We start from the raw sequence: 25,967 nt of genomic DNA, 5'->3' as shown, positions 1-25,967 counted from the left end.
CTCAGAGAAGAGTGTTAGTAGTTTTAATGTGCTTTGCTTAGACTTTTTTAAAATTTTGAAATGATTACAGATTCACAGGAAATTGGAAATAAAACTGTACAAGGAGGTCTCAGGTACCCTTCACCCAGTTTCTCCCAGGAATAACATCTTGGGTAACTATAACAAATGCATATTTACTTTAGCATAAAACTGAGAAAGACATGAAACATCTAGCTGTTTGCTCTGGTACCAGCTAAAGTGTACTTACCCAAAGTTTGTGTTAGACCAGCTTGCTTAATACGCTTCATAAATTACAGTCACTTTTCACAGAGATTACTTAATACATGGCTCTGAGAGTAAGTTAAACTCTTTGATGTATGTTATATTTTGGTAATTTTTAGAGATCCTAGTAGCATCGTATACAAATCCTCTTAAATGATACCAGACATTAGGGGGAGGTTTTTTAAGACAGATAAAACTTGTGTCCTTGTATATGAAGAAAACGTAGTAGATAGTGTACCTTATATATCTCCTTACCCCCCCCCCACATACCTATCTGTGTATGCACACCTTAGTTGGTATTTGTACTCTTCACATTTGTACTTTCAGAAAGTATTTGAGGATAGTTATTCAGTTGAATTTTGTCAACCAATGGATGAATGCATTAGAAGAAACATTGCATTATATTTATAAGGATGTGTGCCAAGATAGCTTGACATATGGTAGGTGTTCAGTAAATGCTTGATGAATCCTTTCTTACTCTGAGGAGGCATTTTTATCTTTGAATGACAGGTGCAAATTACTTGAACTTGCTTTTTTTTCACCCTGCTGTATTTTTATATGTGGCAGTTGGTTATGAAAATCGCTAAGCTTTAGATCTTTGTTCAGGGTAATCTAATCTATCAAGGAAAGAGTTAGAGTAATTGTATTGGTTGATATGTTGATTTAAACATCTCAGCTAAGAAAATTCATTGTTCTATAGTGGCAGAAACTTTCTGCTGCATGTTTAAATTCGAAAACATCTTTTTTTCATAGAACTTACGAAATCTTAAAGGTACTTTTTCAAAAAGATTTTTATAAACTTCCTATTATAGAAAATTTCTAACATATACACAAGTTGAGAGACTCATGTAAAGAATCCCTGTTATTCATCACCCAGTTTTAGCAATTGCCACCCTGTGTCCAGTTGATAATAATCATACCGCTATGCAATCCTCCCACATATTTTTTTGAAGCAAACCCCAGATACCATATAATTTCATCCATAAATATTTCAATATGTATCAACCAAAGGGTATCTTAAAATACTGTTTCATGCCAAAAAATATAATGGCAGTTCCTCAGTGTGATTAAATACACGGTCAGTGTTCACATTCCCCTCATGGTCTTCTATTTTTAATACAATTTGTTAGTTTGAATCTGCATCCCAAGGAGGTACATACATTGTGATTTGTTGATACGTTTCAAGTTTCTCTGAATCTATGGATTCCTCCTCCATGTCTACTTTTCTTAAAAGAATGAAATGGGCTCCCATGTAATAAATCAACAGTGAAAAAAAAACTGAGTAAATTAGGTTTTAAAAAAAACAAAACATCCAAGTGGTTGCAATAATGGTGCATGGCAAATCTTAGGTTAGGGGTGGAAAGGAATTTTGAGATCATCTCGCCTGGTGTCAGATAAGAACACTAGAGCCCAGTGAAGTTAAGTCCTGAGTGTGGCCTGGCCACAACTATGTGCAGGCCTTCCACACATGCTGTGGCACTGCCTCCTTTCACAGAGCAGCTGACACATTTCAAAGCTGAGCCCTGTTGAGCCTATTTCTTCTTATCACAGATCATTATTAATTAATTACCTTTCAGGATGATTTTGCACATGCTAATATTGACTAAATAATGTGAGGTAGAATTCATTACAAATTATATTGATAGTATATTATTATATCAAATTATATTTAGAGAATATCCTGAATCTCTAGGATTTATTTGGACTTAGAGGCAAAGAAATCCAGATATTCTATTGACCATTTTCATTTTCAGTTTCATGCATACTTCGCTTCATACAAATGTGTCTTTTTTGTTTCTACCATCTTTTTGATATTACTGAATTTCTTTGAATCCAAAATAATTGCTGTAAACAAAAAAAGTATTCCTGGTTATTCTTTTTTAAAAAAAAAAAACATAGCTACAGAAACATTTTCAGTTGTTTCCCAAGATTTTCCAAGGGAGCAAGTTTTACATTTTGTTTCTGTAACCATTCATAAACCATGAGATTTCAGTTTGAATTGTCTTCTTTACTTTCCCAATTCCTTACTTTTGAATTTTAGGTTCTGATATGTTAGGAAGTTGTAAAGCTAAGACAAAGATGGAGATGGCCTTTTGAACCCGAACAAACCAGTCCCATGAAGCAGGACTCTTGTACTTCATTAGCTGTAAGAAACAGATCGCTCAAGAGTCCTTTGCCTATAAAAGCTAAAGCTAGGCTGAAAAAGCCACACTCTATGGTGTCCCGAGACTTTTTTTTCTTTTTAATATTAGATGATATTTGTCTTGTGTATGTATTTCGTTCGTATGGGTTCTGCTAGCAGTGGAGAGCAATTAGCAAAGTTATGAAACAGAGTTTCAGGCAAAATTAGATCCTAGCATAAGCAGATGACTTTGTGCTGAAATTTAAAAATTCTTCCCTTTACAGAATATGCTGCCTTCAAGTACTAATATTTAAGAATAACAGTAGAGTATTTCTCCCAGTAAAATAAACAGCACTCGTATTTATGAACTTCCCAATTGCTCATCTCTCTGGCTCTTTGCATAGAACGTGTGTGTCCTCACCCACCCCCAGCCCAGGCGCCATCTCCAGTTGCCCTCCTGCCAGTGGCCGGGCTGGGGGAGGGGGACTGCAGAAAGCTTGGCTCTTCAGAGACATGAGGGTCTACTCAGTGATTCTGAGACTTAGTCCTGGGGAAAAACACAGGGAGGTTCTGGTGTACTTGGAGGAACTTTATGGAAATACTAACTTCTTTCTTTACACTTCACCGAGAGGATGGCTGGTGTTCAGTTTTGGAGGGCCTGGCTGTGTTCCTCACAAGTACACGTTGCCTTAATGACTGAAGTGAAGCAGAAGAAAAATTTTCCCAAATAAAGCTAGCCACTGTTACTCATTCCGATTTGGTCATCAAAGTCCTCAAGAGCTGCAGATCTAACAAGAACATCTGAAACACTGTTGTTTCTTTGGATTATTCTTAGGTAGCCAGTGACTGGAACGTTTAAGTTTTTGCTTTAATTGGATGGAACACATCTGTCAAAAAAGGCAGGTTTCAAGACAAGGGTGTTCCACCCTGCCTATAGGCATGGAAATTGGAAATACCTGATTCCATTTAAACTGTTGCTCTGATAATTCACAGTTCCCTTCATGTATTAGTAGTGACATGGCCTAGAAGCTCTGGGGGTTTCCCATTTTCCTAGAGGGTGTTTGTAAGAAATGAGACAAGTTGCTCTCTCCCTCTCAGTTCCACACTCTGGCCTTTCTGTAAGTAGCCATGATGAGGGAAAACAAAGAAAGTCAGTTCTTAATAGGACTGGCCTCCAGTTTGATATTTAGCTCACAAGTCATAATAGAACCTATTTCTTGGGTAATTTAGGGTAATGAATATTTAATTGAGTTTGCCTTTAGCAAACCATTTCACCTGCCTGTGGTACTCTCTGTAGAGTGTGTGTGTGTGTGTGTGTGTGTGTGTGTGTGTGTGTGTGTGTGTACACTCAAACTAGGGCCGTGTGTGTGTGTATTCTGTGTACTTACTCATGGTTTCAGAGAGATTTGAGCTTTAGCTGTGTGTCCAGTCTTAATGGGATTGATAACCTCTACTTGTAACAACAAAAAGAGATACTTTGACGTTTGGCATAGGGTAAGTCCTATGTCCTCGTGCTTAAGTATACAGTCTCATGACTGATAGGGCAAAACCTCAGTGAAGATGTTTGAAGAAGTAGGGTTTCCTGGTGTCCTCAGTGGTAAGCAGAGAACCCCTTACATTGACATAGATGCCACTATTGGTTTCAAACCTCATTTGGTGAAACCACTCTAGTATATTAGTACATTTTTTGCTTAAAGATTTTATCATTTTGAAGATGATAAAATCTTTTAAAGAGAACTCCATGCTTTGTTTAGAATCTTGGAATCATGAATACCGATTTGTATCTTACAGGGCTCTGGGAGTAGAAGACAAAGGATAATGGGCCTAAATCTTTATTATATTTGAGTCAAACTCTCCAGAGAGAAGATTATGCTGTACAACTGAGTTAATTAAGGAATCTGATTAATTGCTGTTTCCTCTGGTTAATTGAGGTTTTCCTATTCTTGAGTTACAATGTTGAAATGGTTTCTAGGTTTACACTGGGCATAATCTACATGCCAACCGTTTGCGGAGGCAAGAGCCGACGCTGGGTGTTCTTTGCCATCGTGGTTGTGTGGGGACTTTGGGCTCATTCTGTAACATTCTTACATTCTGCCTAATGGTCTCCAATGAATTTTGTGGATGAAGCTCTTGCAGCGGATGCACTGACGGCAAGTTCAGTAAAAGACTCTCCTTCTTCCTTCTTTTGCCATCATTTGCTCGCCCCTTCCCCCTCCCCTGTTTTTCTCTCCCCTTCTCTTTTCTCATTCACTGTCAGGAAAGACTACCTTTGAAGGGACAATTCTGTACCGAGCTGCACCGGGAAAGATGGAGGGCCACAGACGCTATTACAGTGAGTGACCTTAACAGCAGGAGGCAATTGTCAAGATAAGATCCGGGTTCTTGTGTTTTTTTGATGCAGCTGCACTTTCCTGAGCTGCTCATGCTTCTGCTGAGTGTCTGTGAATTTCAGATCCAAGGACATGGACTTATTGCCTGAGATAAGTGCTGTCTCCTTGGTGTGTGCTATATATAGGAAGCACATCACCTCATCACCAGCCCTGGCGCTTTCTTGGCTGCTTTGTGCCTTTGTCATGTGTGTGACGTGTGTGCATGAGCCATGCGTGCACAGAAGGGATCAGTAACACTTGTCATGGCATATGTATCTGTACCAGTATCTCTGGGCCTCTGGGGTGGCGTAAGACGGCTTCCCATGGAGTTGTCAAGCTCTTGTGATCACTGCTTTTTCTGAGCGGGTCATTGGAAACCAGTAAACCATTTCTTCATTGTGTGGTTCAAAGAAATAATAATTTGGCATGAAAGTCCATGCCGGAAATGTTGTTGTGCTTTGCTCATGCAGCCAATCACACGGCAGACTTCTTTTAGTAGGACCGATGTGTAGCCTTTTGTGTTGTAAAATAAAGTTGCTGCCAAAAGTTGAGGGGAAGGAGATGAGTGAGATTAATGAATGAATCTCATGATGCCCTTAGAGCAGTCCCTGCCAAACAGCAAGCTCTACTTCATGTGAGTGTTAAATTAAAAATAAATGAAAATGGCTCCCAGATTTGAATTGACCAGTGCTGGAATATTAAGGTAAATTATAGAAATTGTGATTTGTTGTGTTACCTGGCCAGTTATATTACTGGCCAAAGCAAATTTGAGGCTTTGTTCTTTTTTCACTTGGGAGGAAAAACATCCACTCCCACGTGCATGTATATATATGCTTGCATGCATGCGCGGACAGAAGTGATAAGAGAGAAGGTTCAGATGTGAACACCAAGACTGCTCCTCAAACTGTCCGTGGTGAAGTTTCTTTTTATTTCCATCCCCCAATGGACAGTACGTGACTCTACTATGCATGCAGTGTGGCATCTGTGCCTCGTCACAGGCGTTTAATGGACCAAGATTGGTCTGTGCCCTGTATACTTAGAGAAGTCCCCTGGCCACGTGTCTGGGGGTTGCACTGATGCATACCACTTGCTTGAAGCGTTTCGAATGCGCTCACTTTCTGTGCTTATCTCTCTGTGCAGCAGTCATGTGCTGGCCCTAGTCTGCAGACCACTCTCTGGGTTATACTGCCGGTGCGGGTCGCTTGGTATTCCGAGCGAGACCCAGGGACATTTTATGGGATGGTGTGTGGGGTGGCACCGGTAGCTAAAAGACGGACATGAAAACGAGAGGTCACCTTTCTTTCCCTCCAAAGGGAAGGGACTAGATTTTGAGTTCTTTCACCAACCCCGAGATTCAGATATTTCATTTACATACTTAAAAGTGATAGAAGCAAGCTGCCAGAATTTCTGGAAGAAAAATCTGCCGTGTGTTTCCTTCCTAGTCCATGCTTGTGTGGTTGAGTGAGTGTGCCACCTCTCCCTTTGTAATGGAAAGTATTTCTCACAGCGATTAATGCGGTTATTAAGATGGGCCTGGAAGGCAGCAAATCCCTGAAACCAGAGCTCAGTGAAATAAGGATGGCAGTGGTTGAAAATAGTACCGTTCTAGCTGATGAGGAATGACAGAAGAGTCCTTCAAATTCCTCTGTTTGAAGAACTGAAACCACAGCCTTGCCTTAATCCATGGGCACTGCTGCCTTCTGCTGCTGCTGCTGGTGGTAATGGACGTGGTCGTGGCGGCGGTGGCTGGTGGGGGGAGGGCAGTGATGGTCGCTTTCCACTAATCATTTTCTTTATTCCATCCTCAAATGGTTCTTTCCAAACCAAAAAAGAATATACCAGCTATTTATCACACAGAAAGAATCCATACGGCCAAATGAGAACATGTTAAAGGGGAAATGACACAATATTTAGACTCCAGAATTATATCCCCCGCAGGGATATTTCCAAAAACAATGAACAAATAAACATAGGAATAGATAGCTAACCTAGGGGCTTCTCCGTGTTTGCACACCCAAATCGCAGCTGACTCCCCCAGCCCCCCATTGTGGGCTGCTCCGCATTGTTCTGCCTCTCTTCCTGCTCACACATGCTGTTCTTTAGATAATTGAAATGTACACCAGCGATCATCCTCCCCCTCCTTTTTGGTTTATAAATACTATTTTATTGAAAACAGCAGCAACAACAAATACAGCCATTGTTTTAAGGATTTAATTCTGAAACGTGTTAGCAATTTATAATGACCTTTCTGTATTTTATCTGTTTTCATTTAACAGTTTCTTCCTGCAGAGACTTCTTTATTTGAATGACTTCGACATTTTATGACATTTTATGTGAGCAATATTTGGTGTATCACTCTTATGTACTAGGATGCTACCTTACCTATAGAAAGATAATACACAATTGGCTATAATAGAGTACAAAATTTGATGGCGTACTTTCACCCTCAGGGCATTGTTGTCAGAAGAGGTATAGTAAATGTTCAGGAGCTATCCTACACGTCCAGAACCTTTTAGAGACAGATTTAATGACAAACTTTAGTATCCCATAAAATATCTTTTGAATCTTGCCCTTTGATGGCATGACTGATACACTGCCCATCCATGTAAGAATAGCTAACCTAGTCTTAGCTTAACCTAGTCTCTAACCTGTATACCCAGACATTAACTAGAAACAAATAGGCTCTTCCTTCTAGGAGCATGATTGTGGGCAGAACCTGGGGAAAAAAGAATCTGGGGAGGTAAGTGTCCATATTGTATTGCTGATAACTATCGGATGACTTCCCACTCGTGCCACAGGACATCAAAGGAAGGGTGTCCTGCCCTCATTGCTCCTTTTTGGAAAGGGATTCAGCTTCGGGGGAAATGATCGTATTAAAGAAGGGAGGAAGAGCTGCAGGCTTGAAGGATTCTGGCCCCCAGGAGGGCAGCTTCCTTTCCCTCTTTAACAAAGGTGATCATCTTGTCAGAGAAAGCATCTCAATGTCAAGTATGGCTTAATGCTTTCCTAGAGAAACAGGTCCTCATGCCTTTATTCCTTGTGAAGCCACCCAAAGAAATTTAATTCTTTGGCAGTCATAATTTGGTGTGGTTTCTTTAATTACTAATTTGTTTAAATGGCTTTTAGCTTTACAGTTTCCCTTCAGGAAATGTTACTTTCATTGCTAATTGCTAATTGCCATGAGTCATAGAGATTGGAGGTAGGTAAGCAATAGTGACCGGCTGGGAAGGGGAGGAGTGGGTGGGAAGGGCTCTGATGGCACAGACTGCTGCAAAACAAATTTGGGTTAGAATTCTGCTCTGGCAGGAGAGGTGAAAGGTCACATTTACGAAGAGCTTGACTTTGAAATTAGATTTTCTGAAAAGTTTTGACTCACTTCCTAAAATTAAAGACTGCGTGTGGGGAGATTGAACAAAACTCAGAAGTATCCAAAGGCAACACATTCAACACACTAAATGAAATACCCGAGTGCAAGTTATCCTATTATCCAATAACCCTCTTAGACGAGGCTCCTGGCTGGCTGTAAGGTGCTTCGTGGTGATGGCTGATTTCTGAGCTCTTTTCTCCCCATCCCCCGCCTCTTGACAGGTTTAAGGGAAACCACAGGTTCCGAGAGTGATGGGGGTGACTCGAGCAGTACCAAATCTGAAGGTGCCAACGGGACAGTCGCAACTGCAGCAATCCAGCCGAAGAAAGTTAAGGGAGTGGGCTTTGGAGATATTTTCAAAGACAAGCCAATAAAACTAAGACCAAGGTCGATTGAAGTAGAAAATGACTTTCTACCAGTGGAGAAGGTATGTTCGATGGTTTCTGCTTTATTTTAACATAATGTGGAGTACCCAGAAGGACGGTGTAGGGCTTGGCATATGAGGCTTCTTACGCCTCTTTTGGCGTTCTGGTGTCCTCACATGCTGTTTGCCTTCTACCCTGATGGCTCTCACTTTGTGTGGGAACAGCTTTCTTTGAAGAGCTCATGGTCCAGTTTGCTGCTGTTCTTACTGATCTCTTCTATGGAATGATTCTCTGGATGCCTTTCAGTGGACCAGCAGTTCTCCATTTCCTCCCCAGAAAAGCCCCTGGTCATGCCTGGACCCAGCAAGACACTTGACCTTGACACTTCCCCAGCGCTCCCCGATCTCTCTCCTCTCCTTGTACATTTCTCTAGGGCTGTGTGCTTGTCTATACTGATGGATGCAGCAGTAGAGGAAAGAGGCTGTGCGTTTTTTCTCTAGGAGTTGTTAGGTGGGAATGATTTCAGACTGCCACAAGAACATCTCCTGAGTGTGTGAATGATGGAGATGGCCCGTACTGTGACTCCCAGGGTTCTTACCATCAGGGAGGCTGTTTTCTTCTACCTCTGGTTCGGGGTTGGCGAGAGGCAGATAGCGTGTTGCTGCTGAGTATGCAGTTGCCACGGCAACACACCCAGAGCCACTGTGCTTGTGGCTGTCACTGACGTCTACTGTGGTACACTGCTAAGCATCATAGCCTGGCTTAGGATTTTGATAAATACTGTGAAATTTTCCAGATTGTAATAAACTACACTTGTGCTGTGCTTAAGGAATGTTTGCTAATTCGATTTAGTGCTGAAATTCTTGCTTTGATGTTGGTGCTGGCAGGCTTGGGGGATGGGGCATTGGCAGCATCGCTAATGCAGGTTTATTGGTGGCTTTTAAATGTTTTTCAGTTTTCAGTGAGATGAATTTTTAAAAGTTGCATCATCTTCTGCAGCTCTTCCTGTCGCCCCACCCCCAGTAACTTTGCCCAGTGTCATCATGCATTAGAAACAGAATCTGGAAAGGAAGCTTTCTGGATACTTACTACCCTTAAAGATGAAAAAGGCAGAAAGGGCAGATACTTAGAAAGTAAAGACTGTTTCATTTAAACTCTCCTTTCATTGAAGCTTCTCTGAGCCAGCATCACAATCAGTATATGATATTGCTCAAAGATCTGCAGACTAGTTGGTATCCCAGTTTCTGAGTTCATTTCTGTTTTACACAGTCACTTTCAGCTTCCTGTAAATATTTACAAAAGAGTAAGTCCACATCTTGGGAAGGAACGATGGATGTACTTTCTCTTTATTTTATTCAAGTGGTTGAAATGAACATGACCGTTGACTCAGCCAGCAAACAGTTAATTCCTTTTGTTTATTTTATGGTTCTTGGTCTTATTCTTCTCTGTGTAGAGGGACATTGTGTGTGTGTGTGTGTGTGTGTGTGTGTGTGTGTGTGTGTGTGTGTGTATGTGTGTCTTATATTATTGCTATGAGTATTTGTTTTGGCCACTAAGAGTAAATTGGGTTATTGTTAGCAGCAGTGTCAGCATCAAATATAACACTCCCAAATTTGTACCTCAGCACACTTCTCTGAACCCCAGAGCCACACATCTAACTGCCGACTTGGACATCTCCACCTGAAGATCCTAAATCCTTATCAGGTTGTCCAAACCTGAGCTCTTCATCATTTGCCCTCGGACCTCTCCGTGCACGGCCTCCCCCATCTCAGTTGAAGGTACTGCCATGCACCTTCCCTTTTCTCAGGATGAAAGCCCTGGGGTTGACCCTGAACCCTCTCCTCCTCTCATACCCTACGTCTGATCCATCAGGCGGCCCCATGAGCTCTGCCTCCTAAGTAAGTCTAGCACCCACCATGGCTCGCCGTCTCTGCAGCTCCCTGCTCTCTTGCTGGCACTGCGCTGGCCTCCTGACAGGGTTTCCTGCCTCTCCTCTCCTGCCTACAGTCTGGTCTCAACAGCGAAGCCAGGTGGTGCTTTGAAACCCTAAGTCACAGCATGCCACTCCTCTGCTTGCGCCCCTGCAGAGGCTCCCCCGAGAACCGAAGTGAACATCCTCCACAGGGCCCACCGGCTGAGGTGGGCCGACCCCCTTACCGCTCCAGCTTCCTTCCTCACTGTTCTGCCCCCGCTTACTCCATTTCGGCCCCCTTGCTCTTCCTCCAGGTACCAGGCTGCTCCCACTGCGGGACCTTTGCCTCAGTGGTTTCCTCTGTCTGGACACTGCTTCTGCCAGGCTGCCTGGCCACCTGCCTCTCCCCCCTGGAGCTCTGCTCAGACCTCACCTTCCCTTTGGGGCCTGCCCTGGCCTGCTCATTCTGGAAACAGCCACCCTGGCCCATCCCGTTGACTTACACTACACATTGTGTTTTCCACACCATGTGCCCCCTTCTAACATAATATTTATTTTTTTATTATGTTTATTATTTCTTTTATTCACTCCTGTGTGCTGTGTGCTTACAACAGTGTGTGGCACAGCGGCGTTCAATAAATGTTAGTCAGATGACTAAGATTAAACTGTATTAACACAGCAGTTGAGAGATAACAGACATCTATAAAATTAGGGGACCGTGTGGGGTAACACAACAGTTACATAGCTGAAAGGATAGTGGTTATATAGTTCACTGCATCTTTGTGAAACAGATTTATTGCATTGGTCTTGGTGACATGAAATGTTAACTTCATCGGAGTAACCTACATACATACATACATACATATATGTGCGTGTGTATGCGTCTTGATTCATGATTTGTTTTCAGAATGAGACCAGATGCCGGCAGCAACCTTTACCTGTGCCTCATTGTGAAGCCTCTGGGGAAAGCATAAACTTCTCAGCCTGCTTTACTGGCTGTGGACAATTTTTACAGCATCTGAGAGGATTCAGAACTATGTCCACCCCCTGTTGTTGGCACTGTGGATAGCTGCATAGGTTTATGGATCCATTATGTTATTGCACAACCCAGCATGAGAGCTGATGAGTGAGGCAAGGTTTTACTAGTTGCACAACCTGGCTTTCATCATTTTTTAGATGGGTTTGTGTCCACAATTTATGTTTAAGGAAGCAAGTTTCTTTTGAGACTTAAGCTCGCTGTTTTGATTTTTCAGAAGCATAGATTGGATCTCCTGTGACAGTATTTGTTAGGTGAGGCCCAAGCGGGTCTTCCACTCAGGCTGGGGCAGTTGGCGTTCTGAGGTGGCTGGTTTAATAACTTGGAGGAAGGAAAAAAGGAATCTGATCATTATAAACAGCTGCAAGCATATTATACTTTGCATTCAAGTTGGTGAAGTTTTGAGATCCACTTTTCTGAGTTAATAGAAAATTGTGCTTATTTTACCTATGCTTTAATCCATATCACCCTAGCCAGAGTGGTTGAGTGCTGATGGCTATGCACCAGAAGAGATACTGCGTGACATTCCCCCCACCAACAATAAGGAACTGTGACTATATTCTTCTCTTAATGAGCTGTAAGGACGGGCCCTGTTTATGTGTCTTTTTAATACTACAGATTGGATATGCCTGTGAATGATTTGAGTAATGTGCCATTTGGCTGAAATATTTACCCATGAAATTATTTAATATCTGGGATTTGGCTTCCAGTAATTTGGAAGATGGAAGAGTGGGTGGAGCACAGAGGAAATAAGGTCATGAGTTCATAGTTATTGAAGCTGGGGGTTCAGTGTACTATATTCTATTTTTGTGTATGTTGGAAATTTCCCTTGATAAGGTCAAAGAAAAAAATACCTCAGAAAAATGTGTACCATTTAAATTAAGCCCAGAGATAAGTATGTGTTACATCAAAATAATGGAAAATACAGTGTGGTTAATGAGGGACCAAGTTAAATATTGTAAGATTAGAAGGGCATGGTACTGTTGTCCTATGTGATTGACCTTGACAAAATCACTTAACCTCAATTTGGCCGTCTGTAAAATGGGAATACTCTTGATGCCTATCCTACCTCATAGGACTTTTAAAAAGTGTTGTGTAGCTGAAAATACTTTGAAATTATAAATGTAATATATTTCAGCTAGTACTTATTGAGTACTCACTATATGCTTGGCAGTGGGCTTACAGTGGTAAACAAGACCAGGTCAGTGCCCTCAGGGAGCTGCAGAAAAGTAAATAAGCAATAATCATACAGTGTGGGGAATGCCGAGCAGGCTGAGGGTGCAGTGCTGTGCGGTAGGAGCCCTTGGGCATAGCAGGGAGTGGGGAGCTGTTAGGCTGGAGAGTGTATGTTCGTGTGTGTGTGTGTGTGTGTGTGTGTGTGTGTGTGTGTGTACCCACCTCCTACAGGAAGTGATGTTTAGACCTATAGGAAGTGATGTTTTTAGGCCTACAGGAAGTGATATTTAGGCTGAGAACCATGGGTCCAGTAGGCATTCATTAAGCAAAAGGGCATAGATTTATTAAAGTGGGTAGAGCAATATATATAAATGCCTTAAAGGGAAAGACAGATAGGACAGAGCATGTGTTGAGGGTCCAGCAGAAAGCGGGGAAAGATGAAAGTAGAGAAAGAAGCAGAACCCAGATCAGGAAGGGCCTCGTGAGACTTGTTAAGGAATTTGGACTTGATCTTGAGGGCAACAGGTAGCTATCAATAGGGAGCTATTTTCAGCAAGGGAGTGACATCAGATAGATGGTTTAGAGAAAGTATTCCAACAGTGGGAGGAGTGGATTAAAGAACACAGGATGAACTCCAGAGAGAGGTTAATGGAAACTTACATTGGCTCTCTCAATAAATCCCCCATTGCCTCTGCCTCCAGTCTAGGTTCTAAACCAGTCAATGAATAAGATGAGTCAGTGGATGGAGAATCAAAATATTTTTGCTCATGTTTTCAGTATGGATATCCAGTTGACTCAGCACTATTTATCAAAAAGATCATCCTTTCTGCCTGGAACAACCATCTCACTGTTGTCATAATTTAAGTGGCTGTGTATGTGTGAGTCTGTTTCCAGATTCTCGGTTGTGTTGATCTATTTGTCCTTGCCTTAATTGCCATAGCTTTAGAGTAAGTCTTGGTATCTGGCAGTGTAAGCCCTCAATCTTTTTCCTCTTCTTTAAGATTTCCTGGGTTGTTCTTGGCCCCTTGTATTTTCATATAAATTTTAGAATCAATCTGTCAATCCCCCCACCCAAAAATAAAACAAAACAAAACACAAAACCTCCCAGGATTTTGATTGGGATCGCATTGACTCTATAGAAACTTAATGGGGAGCATTGACACCTTTCCAATCCATAAATATGGTATATTTCTCTCTTTATGTAGGTCTTATTTCACTTTGTGAAAATTCCTGAAGTTGTATGCCTGTGATTTATGCCTATGTATATTGCAATGTTGTTACCGATGAAGGCAAAGTTGGAGGATATAGATTAGCGTGAGCCAAATAGGCCTCCCAGCTGATCCCCAGCATTGAACTCACCTACCCAGTCTCATCAATGCTTAACTAGGGCAGGCCCGCGAGGTAGAAGGCCTGCCCCTTGGGGAAGAGCAGAGAAGGCCACCTTCAAAGAGGAGGAAAGAGAAGAGAGGAGCTGGGCATACCCAGCTTACTTTTCCTAAATTCACCAACTAGAGAAGTCATTTCTAGTCACTACCAGGAGAGAGTGAATAGGTTGGCAGAGAGTTCCAGAAGTGTCCATTTGTGTCCAGAGGGCCAGAGTATCCAAAGAATGTCCATTGGTACTTCCTTTAACGTGGCAGGAAGCGTTAAGATAAGATAAATCATTTTTCTCTCTAGCCACTTTGAACTGTTGTCATGAATGGTTTGGGAGAATATTTGAAGGAAGAATCAAGAAATTTGATAGTACAGGGGGAATAAAGGAGAGGGAGGACTTGAAGATGATGCCTTGAGCAACTGGTTTAAGCAGCTAGGTGGATGGTAGTATCATTCTCTGATTAAAGAACATGGTCGGAGGAAGATATTTGGAGGGGAAGGTCATGGGTTCAATTTTAGACTAGCTAGATTTTGAGGTGCTTGTGGGACCATCAAGTGGAGGTACCCAGTAGGCAGTTGGATAAGTAAGCCTGGTGATCGAGAGAGAACTGTAGATGTAGGTTTGGGAGTCATCAGCCTGGAGACTGGAATGGAACAGGACAGGCAGGAAGGCAACCCAGACAGGAACTTACTCTCATGAACTCGGCTGGTACCTTCTCTCTCCTACCTGTGGAACTGAGAGGGAATTTCCTCATCAGGCTGCTTCCCCTCTTTTTCTAAGCTCCTTGCCTTTTCATGACTCACTCAGGTGATCAGTCCTGGCCATACACTTAGGGAAAGGTGTGTCAGGTATTACACATGGGTGCGTAAATGACAGATACTCAGGTGAGTCCCAGCCCCTAACCTGACATGTCTCTGTGTAGTGCAGTCCTGGCTCCTCGGCGCCACCTCATTCCACTCCTAGGTTTTCTAAGGCACAACTAACAACTAGTCTTGGCCCCTTAATTTTTGGGGACAGTAGTCTTTTTGGCCTGTGCTCTTCAAACAGCCAGATTGGAAAAGATATTTTCCCAGGTTGGTTGTTTACTGGATTTCCTACAAAGAAATCCTTCAAGAAGCACATTTCTCCTGGTCTTTGGTCTTAGCTGATTTCCATTAGTGACTTCTGATATCTCTTTCTTGAAATGATTATACTCTTTCTACATTTTCTACTATATTCCACAACTAGACATTGTCATAGTCTTTCATCTCTACTCACCTTGAATCTCAGAGAATTGCAGTCACTCAAAGTAATGCCTTTATAATATCAACATTGAAGCTTTTACTTCTAACAAAATTAAAATTGTACATAAATGAGCAACTAATCAATTTTTTAAATCAGCCAAATTGTAGTAAGAAATTCTAATATTTTCATATATATCTTAGAGGTATTCTTTGTATCCATTTGGTAAAAATTCATCAAGCTGTATACTTAAGTAAAATTAAAACATGTAAACATCTGAAGTGATTATCTTAGTTCATTAAAAATGAGAGATTTGTCTCTAATCCTTTGAAGATTAGAAATAAGCTCTGGGGATCTCTAGGGTCTAATGATGCATTCCTTGACTAATGAAGCACAACTGGGTCAAAACCTTGTTGTGATTATCTGAGACCTATCATATTGGATGCCCCTCATTTTGGCTAAAAGATAAAATTATGACATCTCTTGAGTGTTTGGAGAATCCATGGTTTCTAATGAGCAGATGGTATTAAGATGCCCACTGGTTGCCTGGGCCAAAAGAACTGTCTGGGATTCTCATACTTTGGTTTATGTGTTGTCTTCCCCCAGAGTGTCTCTGTTTAGTTTTCTTATCTAGGAAAAGTAGGGAGAGGGCTATTGATAGGGAATCAGAAACTGTACTGCTGGGTTACTCTTTGACATATGAGATGCTGTTTATTCTTTTATATATGCTTGACATATACTTTCTAAAACACTCAGTATAGTATATGTTCTAAGAAATGTTTAATTGCAGCCAAATCATCATCAAGAATTCCATTCCCAGAAAGCCTTAAAATTGTGCTTTTAGGAGTATAATGGTTATTAAGCATGCAGGCCAGACTGCCTGGGTTCAAATTCCCAAGGCTGACTCTTCCTGGGACAAATCACGTAAGCACTCAGGGCTTCAGATTCTTCGTCTGTAAACTTAGAACACAAAGAAGACCTGCCCCATATGGTTGTTGTGAAAATTAAGTAACACAAAAAATGGGTAGAAAAGTGCTTGGCATATAATACCCCCTTGATTAACATTTGCAGTTGTTATCGTTGCCTTTCTGGTTGTTAGACCAGGAGGAGTGCTGTTTAGCAGTGCAGTTTTCAGGATCACTTCTTTAACTTTTTATTATGGAAAATTTCAAGGTTGGAGCAGGAGAGTTGAATTTTGCTATATCTGTGGCAGGTGTTTGGTTAACATCACCAAATCTATCTTAAATATCAGCCATGAGAAAGTAAGTGCCATGGTTTTGGATCTTGTCTGTGTTGTCTGTTGTATTACAATTCCTTGAAAATCATTGCTCAACTGTTGTTCACCCTCGATAATTACTTGTGGACTAGATACAGTAACATAACGTTTTGTCCTAATCCAACTGAGATTATGAAGGAAGACTCCTTCGGTTTGGGGTCTGCTGTGGTCTGGCTACAGATCCACTCTTCCATGTATACAGTAATTGGCTCATTCATTCATTCACTGAAGCTTTATCGAAGGCCTTCTATGGATCAGCAGTGGCAGCTCTGTAATTTCTAGATAAATGGGCTATGGAGTGCCAATCCATTTGTAAAGGGATCAGCTAGATGGCATGTCTAGAAGCTGTATCAACATAATATGTGTAGATTTTCCACCTGGCAGGTTATTTAGTATTTTGGGCTGGGCAGGTCTGGTGTAGTTAATTGGAATGGAGTTAACACCACCTCCCTGACGCCATCCCTTGGATCAGTTGTCACATACAGGCCTCTCATTCAGTGCTTTGGACTGTCCCTGCATGAGAGAGAAGCCAGTCATTATGGTTCAGGAGAAAGGACCAGCAGAGGTATGTCCAAAGCATCAAAGAGAATAGGGAGGAAGGAGCTACTGACTTTCCTGGCAGTCCAGAGGAAGGGATGGGGTGTAGGAGAGGTCTTTTCAAGCAAAGTGATATTTGAGCAAAGTATTAAAAGGTAAACGGGGATCCATGGTATTGGCAGTGTGTGTCTGGATGAGGAGAGAGCAAGCTATGGAGAAGTGCTGGGTTTGGCTGGAGCACAGGGAAGTGGTGGTGGAGGCAGAGAGTTGAAGGGGCAGTGGACCCCCTCCCCAGGGCTCTACCAGCCTGCTTCTCACAGCTGCATTTCTGGGTGGGCTGGCGAGTTCCACTGGGCAGTCTGGCATGATCAGACTGGCACTCTAGAGAGATAACCAGGGAGGCACCGGGCAGCGTGGACTGGAGATGGGAGAGGAAGTAGCCGGGAGAGTTGCCAGCCCCGGGGATCGGTGGTTGATGACTAATTGGCCAGGCACCAGAAACTTCTAGTAGCTCTTGGAAAGGGGCAGATGGGCCCACCTCGTGCACAGTCTTTGAGCTGGGCTGCCGTAGCCTGGGTTGGCAGCAGAACTGACAGAAGAGCCAAGTTTCCTTTCAAAGAAAACTCTTCTGCATATTATGGAGAGCAGGAAGCCTGGAGTCAGCATTTGACTATCTCTGTGAATAGATAGGCTAAGGATGTAGAGATAATAAAAGAAAACCTAAGTTGGGAGGGCATTGTTATATACATGTACAGACATGTACTCATGAACGTGATCATGTATATCAGTCACACATAAGCGTTTATGTGTGCATGTGGAGTCAGCACGCTTACCTTCCTGACTAGATTTTTAAATTATTTTTCAATTTTAGAATAATTTCAGATTTATAGAAAAGTTGTGAAGATAATACAGAGAGTTTATACATACCCCACAACAAGTTTCCCCTACTGTTAACATCTTACAGTAATATGGTACATTTGTCAGTTAGTGACCCAGTGTTGATATGTGATTGTTAACTAAAGTCTAATCTTTATTCAGATGTCCTTAGGTTTTACCTGATGGCCTTTTTCTGTTCCAGGATCCCATCCAGGCTAACATATTACATTAGTCGCCCTGTCTCTGTAGGCTCCTCTTGGCTGTGACAGTTTCTTAGACTTGCCATGAGTTTGATGACTTTGGCAACCTTGAGGAGTTCTGCCACATGCCCTTAAGCTGGCATTTGTCTGATGTTTTTTTCATGATTAGGTGAAGTGATGGGTTTTGAGGAGGGAGAGCACAGAGGTGAAATGCCCCTCTCATTGCATCGTATCGGGGTGCATGCTCGCAGCACTGTTGATGTTAACCTCAGTCACCTGGCTGAGGTCATGCTTGTCAGGTCTCTCCACTGGAAGTTCTGTTTTTTTTTCCCCTTTCTATAGTCAACTCTTTAGAAAGAAGTCACTATGCGCATCTCATACTTAAGGAGTGGGGAGTTACACTCACCCCCTTGAGAGGGGAGTATCTACCTAAGTTATTTGGAATTCTGCACAGGCAGTTTGTCTGTTCTCTCCCATCCTAACTGGGTTTTGATAAGATGATTTCCTATCTGCCTTCTAAATTCCAAAAGCTGTTCTGTGGCACCTGCATCACACCTGCCGTTGCAGCCTAGGGACATCTCCCACAATTTGTTTTCTTGTGTGGTCTATAAACAAATCTGTCTTATTTACCCAAGCAGATTGCAGATTTCTTGAGGATCGGGACAGCACCTTATTCAAAGCCCCCCACAGAATTGGACACACTGCAGGCAATTAATAAATACTGAATGAGTGGCTTTTAAATTAGTTTAATTTAAAACTTAAAAATGAATCATAGTAACTAAAGCAGGTCATCGGAGTCTAAGTATATGAGTATATGTGGTAAGGTGAGGACACTGTTGAGTTGGGGTCTGGATTTGTGAAGTCGTTCTGACTTTGTAGGAGCGGCTAATACGGTGCTTACTGTGTGCCCAGCACTTTCCTAAGCCCTTTACATATATTACTTCCTTAATCTTCCAGGCAACCCTCTAGGTTATTGCTATTATCCCCATTTTATAGATAAGGAAACTGAGGTGAATGGAGGTGGTTCAAGAAATTGCTCAAAACCACACAACTAGTAAGTGGCCCAGCTGGGATTTTGCTCTCCAACACTCAGGCACTAGACCTTTGAAAACCACTGGGCTCTAAATTCATTGAAGTGGTGATGCAAATGGTATCTCATTTGGAGAAAAAAATCAATATGCTATTTAAACATTTGATCCTGATCTGTTGGGATACTACTGATGACATGGCTGGCAACAATCTTGCTGTATTTTTCCTAGGGGAAGTATTTCTCTAAAGCCATGGCTGTTTTTCCTTTTCTTTAAATGAGTAATTGATGTGCTACAATAAATTTTCTTGAAAATACAGGCATTTTCAGGAGGGACATTTCCTATACAAACCATATTCTAGATCTCTCTCACTCCCCGGCTATATTATCTTTTGAAAGATAGTAGGCTTTTTATTTTCTCACTGACATGTTTTAAACAGAAGTGGTCCCTGGGTCCTGCCAAATAAACCCTCCTTCTGTGTGTTCCCTGTCCAAATAGTCACACCTGTGGGCCCCAGGAGGCAGCCTGGATGCCTACAGCACGTAGGCGAGGGAGGAGGACTTCTCGCAAAGCCACCCAAGCCATGAATCGGCCCTGGCTTCCTGAACCATAAACAAACGCAAGCTTTGTTCTCTCCATTGCTCACTTGGTCCCAAGTATGACTCAGGGTTAGGCTGGGTCCTCAGGCTCAGTGCCTTTGGCTGTTGGAAGGAAGTGGGAGGGTTCTGGGGTAGTTCTGGGACCTTTTCAAACTGAAGAGAGGAGGCTGACTGCATAATGGGAGAAGAGGTATTTCTTTTTTTTTTTTTTTTTTTGCTTTTTGGGATGTTAGTAAATCCCCTTAACCTCATATCTTATCTGTACTATTTTGTAACAAGACTTGTAGTGGGTTTGCAGGGGTGGGTTAAAATGAAGTGTATGCCAGCCAGGATCCCCCACGGAGGGGGAGCTCTGGGAATGCTAAAGAGGAACCTCTAACGTGGAGGAGAATTTTCTGAAGACAGATGTTGCACTGGAACTCTTTAGCTCTTTTACTCCCCCCACCCCTTTGGTCAGTTCGGCCATTAATTTTTACAGATGTTTCCAATTGTTCTGTGTCTTGGGCTCGCATGTGCTCATACTGCAGAGAGAAATTTAGATGGCCAGTTTGCACAAGCAGTAACTGTTATACCATGTCACCGAGATGTTTAGAAATTAAAGATGTTTGCCGTAAACAAACCCAGCTTGCTCTTCAGGGTAATTTAGAGGAGAAGACTGTGTCGTCGCAGAGCAAGCCAGCTGGGGGGCATTCTGCGCTTGAGGGGCATGGACATTGGGAGTTTTCCATGTAAATGGAGAAACTGTGAGTAGTGGCTTGTGGATGCTGTTGAACTGTTTTGTACAGGGGTAAAGATATTTAGCTAGTTTTGTAGTATTGAACATTTATATTCGTCTGCTCATATGTGGAGTAATATAAAGGCACTAAATTATTTGAGTTCCTTATTTGCTGGTAATAGGTTGTCTTGTTTCACTCTGGGAGTTGTTCATATTTGTCTACCTAAAAGCAGAAGTCTGTCATTTTCCAAACACAAGATAAAATTCCCTAAAGAAACCACAGGATAAGTAAGGCTTATAATGTGTCATACGTCTTACGTATCCCTCTCTTGCACTGAAAAAAAATTTTAAAGGGAAGAGGTGATGAGATCTTTAAAATATGTCCCTTTATGTCTTTTTCTGTTGGCTTTAACTTGATAATATTTTCAAAACTACAAAAAAGCACAATAGCATGACAAAAAGGGAGCACCTTGTCTTAATGCATATTTTAAGAGTAGGAAAACTTCTTGAAAAGTTTTTAATGGCATCTGTTGCTTGCTAAGATGAGTGCAGGCAACAGTTGGCTAAAATAAAAAATTTATTCATCTGCAATGGCGTGAGAGAATTTTCCTATTGAAAACATCTTGAATTGGCTGATTATTATTATTATTGCTGGATGCCATCATTCTGGGTTCTGGAAAGTAGAAATCAGAATTAGATATTTATGTGCAAAATTCAGCTGGTGACTCTGGGAAGGGAGTGAGGGCGCTGGCATTTGGCGCTCTCTCAGGAGCCTCTCCAGCTCCCTCAGGCAAGAGCCAGGCGGTGGGACAGGAAAGGTGGGCCCCCTGGGCCCTTAAAGGTTCTGCGACCTGCGAACTACAAACTACTCGTTGCCCTGTTGAACGCTGCCTGAACTGTTTGCTTGTTTGTTTCTCAAAATGGAAATAGCTCTCTTACTTCTGTGATTACAGTTCTTTGCAATCATCATTATAATAGTAAGAGCTCATAGTTAAAGGATATGAATTCTTTATTTAAGTAGAAATTGCTCTTAATCCTATTATCCAGGAACCACTATGGTTAACATTTTATATGTATCCTTCCAGACTTTTATCCGAGCCTGAATGCGCATGCATGCAGGATACACATGTCACTGCTCATACAATAATGAGGTCACATTAAATGTCACCTGTTTTTAAAACTTAACGTATTACAGGCCCCCCTTTTCTGTCAGATAGCTGCACGGTCATCCATTGTACAGATGTACCAGCATTTATTGAACCAATCCCCATGTGATAACTATTTAGGTTGCTTCTACATTTTTGGTATTAAAAACAGCATTCTTGTTTATGCATCATTGTACCTTCCCTGATTATTTACTTAGGCTGCGTTTTAAGAGAGGAATATCCAGGTTAAAGGCTGACTTGATTCTGATTGCTTTTGTTTTTAATGAAAGTAGCCCAAATATATGGTAAAAAATTCCAACAGAACAAAAGTAAGACTTTCTCAAACCACATACTCAGATTTACTTCCCAGTGGATATCCCCATAAAAACTTTCTATGTACTCTTATAGAAATGTAGAATATTTTTATTGTAGTAAAATATGTACAATACCCACTCTATCCATTTTTAAGTGTACAATTCAGTGGCATTAAATACATTCATAGCTGTACAACTACCATCACCATCCTTTGCAGAACTCCTTCATCTCCCCAGATTGAACTGCTGTCCCCATTAAATACTAACTCCCCATTCTCCCTCTCCCCCAGCCCCTGGTAACCACCATTCTATTTTCTGTATCCCTGAATTTGACTATTATAGGGACCTAAGGTAAGTGGAGTCATTAAATATTTGTCTTTTTGTGTCTGATTTATTGCATTTAGCATAATGCCTTCAGGTTTCATCCATGTTGTAACATGTGTCAAAATTTGCTTCCTTTTTAAGGCTGAATAATATTCCATTATATGTATACATGCCAATCTGTTTATCCATTCTTCCACTGACAGACATTTAGGTTGTTTCTACCTTTGGCCACTGTGAATAATGCTACAGTGAACAATGGCATACACATATCTGTTCAAGTCCCTGCTCTGAATTCTTTTGGATATATCCCCAGAAGTGAAATTACTGAGTCATATGTTATTTCTATGTGGAACTGCCATTGTGTCTTCCACAGTAGCTACACCATTTTACATACCCAGCAGCAATGTACAAGGGTTCCAGTTTCTCTACATCCTTGCCAGCACTTACCATTTTCTGTTGTGTTTTTAAAATTTTTCATAATAGCCATCTTATTGGGCATGAAGTGATATCTCACTGCAGTTAGAATTGGTGTTTAATGTGTGTTTGTGTCACCTATCACTAAGGGGAAAGAATACTATTCTCATTTTAGAATAATGAATTAAGGAAAAGGTCTTCTGTCTGAGAATTCCCACTAATCATCAGATCAGTTACACAATCCAAGAGATTACAAATTGCTTGAAGGAAGGACAAGTCACCCTGTTCTGCAGCCCCTGAAGAAAAGTTGAGTAGAGAGCCCAGGTGGTAGTCGCTTTCAGAGGTTGAATGGAGAGTGGATTCACAGCAGTCCTTTTGCGAAAAGATGAATTTCTCTTTTGTGCTATTGTTAATTCTAAGTGATAGTACTTGATACTAGTTCCAAAGTGGGGAAAGCCAGTTTTATGATTGATTTTCTCTCCTTACCTGCTTTGGAATTCCTTGGCAATAGAAAATAAAAATCCCACCTTTTTCACATTATTTGCTGAATCACTCATTTGGTTCAGTTGATCTTCAGTGGGGCAGACTGAAGTATCTATAAGTATTTCATTGTGGCTCTTTTGTTCTTAACTTACATTAAGAATTATTTCATAATATTTATGGTCCTGGACTTTACAGGTAGTTCTGGTTCTTGAAATTGAAGGTGCTAAAAATTTCTGGGTAGCCATCAGAATGATCATGCCTATGTACCTGGCTTGTCTTATTCTCTCTGATAGTCTCACCAGTTGTTAACTGATATTCTAGACAACTGAGTTTCAGTGTGATGGATTGAGTTTAATGCTTTATGAAAACTGGCAACCTTGAAACAAGTTATCCACTTACTTTGCATGATGGTATTTCCTACATGTAGAGAATTTAGATCACAGAGATGGTTCAGTCAGTCAGCAACCTGTTTTGTATTTTTCTGTGGCATCGGAGGCCATTTACAAAGTACAAGATGACAGCCTTAATCTCAGCTCAGGCTCTTAATGATGGAGAGCAGATCCCAAATAAATGTGTACCCATAAACGCCCATAAAAGCAAATGGAACCATAAGCACAACAGCCCCTGCTTGTACCTCTAAGAGAGATTGCTCTGTCTCTAAACCTGGGCTATAAAATAAACAATTCAAAATTAAGAATATGCCGGAATTACCTTAAAAGCCACTTCTTTATCAAGAGGTCATCGTTAAGCCATTTCCCAGATGGCTGTGACTCAGGAGTGTCACCCCAATTAAACTGATCCTTGAACTTTTAGGAGTAGAATAGGCAATATTGGGAAAACTGAAGGCAGCTATTTGGGGTCTCTATCATCTCGAAGCTGTATTTCTGTTTTGCTCATTTAAGACCAGGGAGTTAGAAGTAGTAAAGATGAATTTACTGCCTTGTTTTCTTTTTTCTTCTTTCACTTGCTAAGCATTTTCACCCACCAGTGATTTTAATATGTTTTGCTCCACTTGTTTTGGTAGCATCTGCTCAGTCTCTTCTTGGAATTTTGACTTCTCAGTTGGCTTTCTCATTTTTCTGTCTCCACTAGGAGCAGGTTTTCTGAAACTTCTTGGGTGCCTTATCTAAACTATCAACAAAGGTGGTGATAAGGGAAGTAAGATGTAAAGTATCAAAATTTTAGACCCTAGAGTAGTCCAAAGTTGTCCTCTGGGTGCAGGGCTTAGCCCTGTCTAGTCCCTGCACCACAGGACTTGGATGCATTACATGTCTTGTGTGTCTAATGTTGGATTTAGTTTCTTTCTTCAAACCCTAGAGCCCCCTCTACATTCAGGCATTGCCAGGAGCAGAGAAAGTAGATTTGCTCATAATTTAGAATCCTGTTTTCTCAAGTGCTGTGAGTCCAAATACTGTTGTCTTTCAATTCCAAAGAGGCTGAAACGTTATGAAGCTGATAACTCTGTGCTCACATGTGTGAGTAACCTGCCTAAGCAATACACGGCATGTTACCTATTTGCAATATAGAGGTGAGTGGAACATAATTAATGGGAGACCTTCCGGGGCTTTCCAGGCAAGGATTATAGGATCTCTGGCATTTTGGTGAGATTTTTGTATTCATCGCCCAAGAGTTCAAACAAATCCAGGTTTTTCCAACTAGACTCTTTAGTCATAGGTTATTAGGCAAGAGAGGAGAAAAGCAGTCCAGACAAAAGGTGACAGGGGTCTTGAGAAAATTAATGAGTGGCCAAAATAAATACATACAGCTGGGTCAGGGGAGGAATCACTGTTTCCAAGTACTAAAAATGGTTTTATAGGGCCATAGAGCAGTATGTTTGTGGGTAGGCCAACCCTGATATTAGTCTTGATATTCTATATGAAATGAAGATTCTGATGTGGGTTGATTGCCTTGTCATGAAGTTGAGGGACTAGAAAGAGGCAGGGGTATCCTAAGAGGCAATGACAGAGGTCAGTGAATGGAGATGGTCCAGAAACTAGAAATCAGGGACTGGAGAAACAATGGTCATTGTGGCAGAGAGAAGGCTAAACAGACTTCAGGAGGAAATGAAGAATTATGTGAAGTTTGATGGTTGACTGCTGTCTGGTCCCACTGATGGCTGAAAAAAGAGGACCCCTTGGCCCCTTAATTTTAGGCATGGTGATCAGGTTGGGAATAAGGGAGAAGTAGCTAATACTTCCTGAGGCTGATAAACTCTTCCCTGTCTTATGGCAGGGAGGATGTGGAAATCTTTCCTTGAATGTCCCTGTAGAACTGGGTAGGTAAACCATCTGAAACCCATCTGCCTGACATAGATTAAATATAATAACTCAAGACTATGGAATGGGTCATAAACTCCAGAAGTATTGCTCCTGGTCTTTGTCCTCCTTTGTCACCATTTTCCATGAATCTGTATCGTGGGGCCACAGTGAGTCTTTGTGGAAACACAAAGAGGAATTGCTGCCCTGGGGGACTCACAGGTGGAGAGTACTAGAATGAATGTTGTCCATTGTGATAGAAAAGGACAAGGAATTTCTCAGGACCAGAAAATGCATCAGTTGGGATGTGTTACTGTGCACACTATCTCTCCCTTACCCCCATACATAACCAAAGTTTACCTTTTGGAAAAATAATATATAACCACAAAAAGTGGTTAAGAAAACACATGATTAAAATGGGTGATTTCATGTTTTGTTGGCTTTTAAATGAGGGTTTTCTTGCCCTCTATTTTGTGTGGTTTGGTGTCTTCGTATAGGTTACAGAGAAAGGAGAAGAGAATGGGGAAACGCTCACCATTTGTTCATATGGTGAGGACCTAAGTTGCTCAACTTAGGCATCCTAAAGAGAATTTAGAG

The 25,967-nt window shown here is 41.6% G+C and overlaps 1 protein-coding gene across 8 annotated transcripts in view; it reads left to right on the top strand.

Moving 5' to 3' along the window:
* Positions 1 to 25,967, top strand: part of SH3KBP1 (SH3 domain containing kinase binding protein 1) — a 315,550-nt gene that overhangs the window by 182,890 nt on the left and 106,693 nt on the right. For 5 of the 8 annotated variants that reach the window (XM_036912856.2, XM_036912854.2, XM_036912853.2 and 2 more), the window contains 2 exons: positions 4,641 to 4,715; positions 8,341 to 8,546. In XM_036912856.2, the coding sequence (XP_036768751.2) occupies positions 4,641 to 4,715; positions 8,341 to 8,546 (281 nt within the window). Of the gene's footprint in view, positions 1 to 4,640; positions 4,716 to 8,340; positions 8,547 to 19,883; positions 19,911 to 25,967 lie in introns of those variants that run through there. The other 3 variants (XM_036912855.2, XM_036912857.2, XM_057496051.1) reach the window with 2 other exon arrangements.

Source organism: Manis pentadactyla, chromosome X (assembly GCF_030020395.1).
Source record: "Manis pentadactyla isolate mManPen7 chromosome X, mManPen7.hap1, whole genome shotgun sequence".
In the NCBI taxonomy this organism is placed as follows: domain Eukaryota; kingdom Metazoa; phylum Chordata; class Mammalia; order Pholidota; family Manidae; genus Manis; species Manis pentadactyla.
The sequence above is the reverse complement of the archived record's forward strand: the minus strand, read 5'-3'. Positions and strand labels throughout refer to the sequence as shown.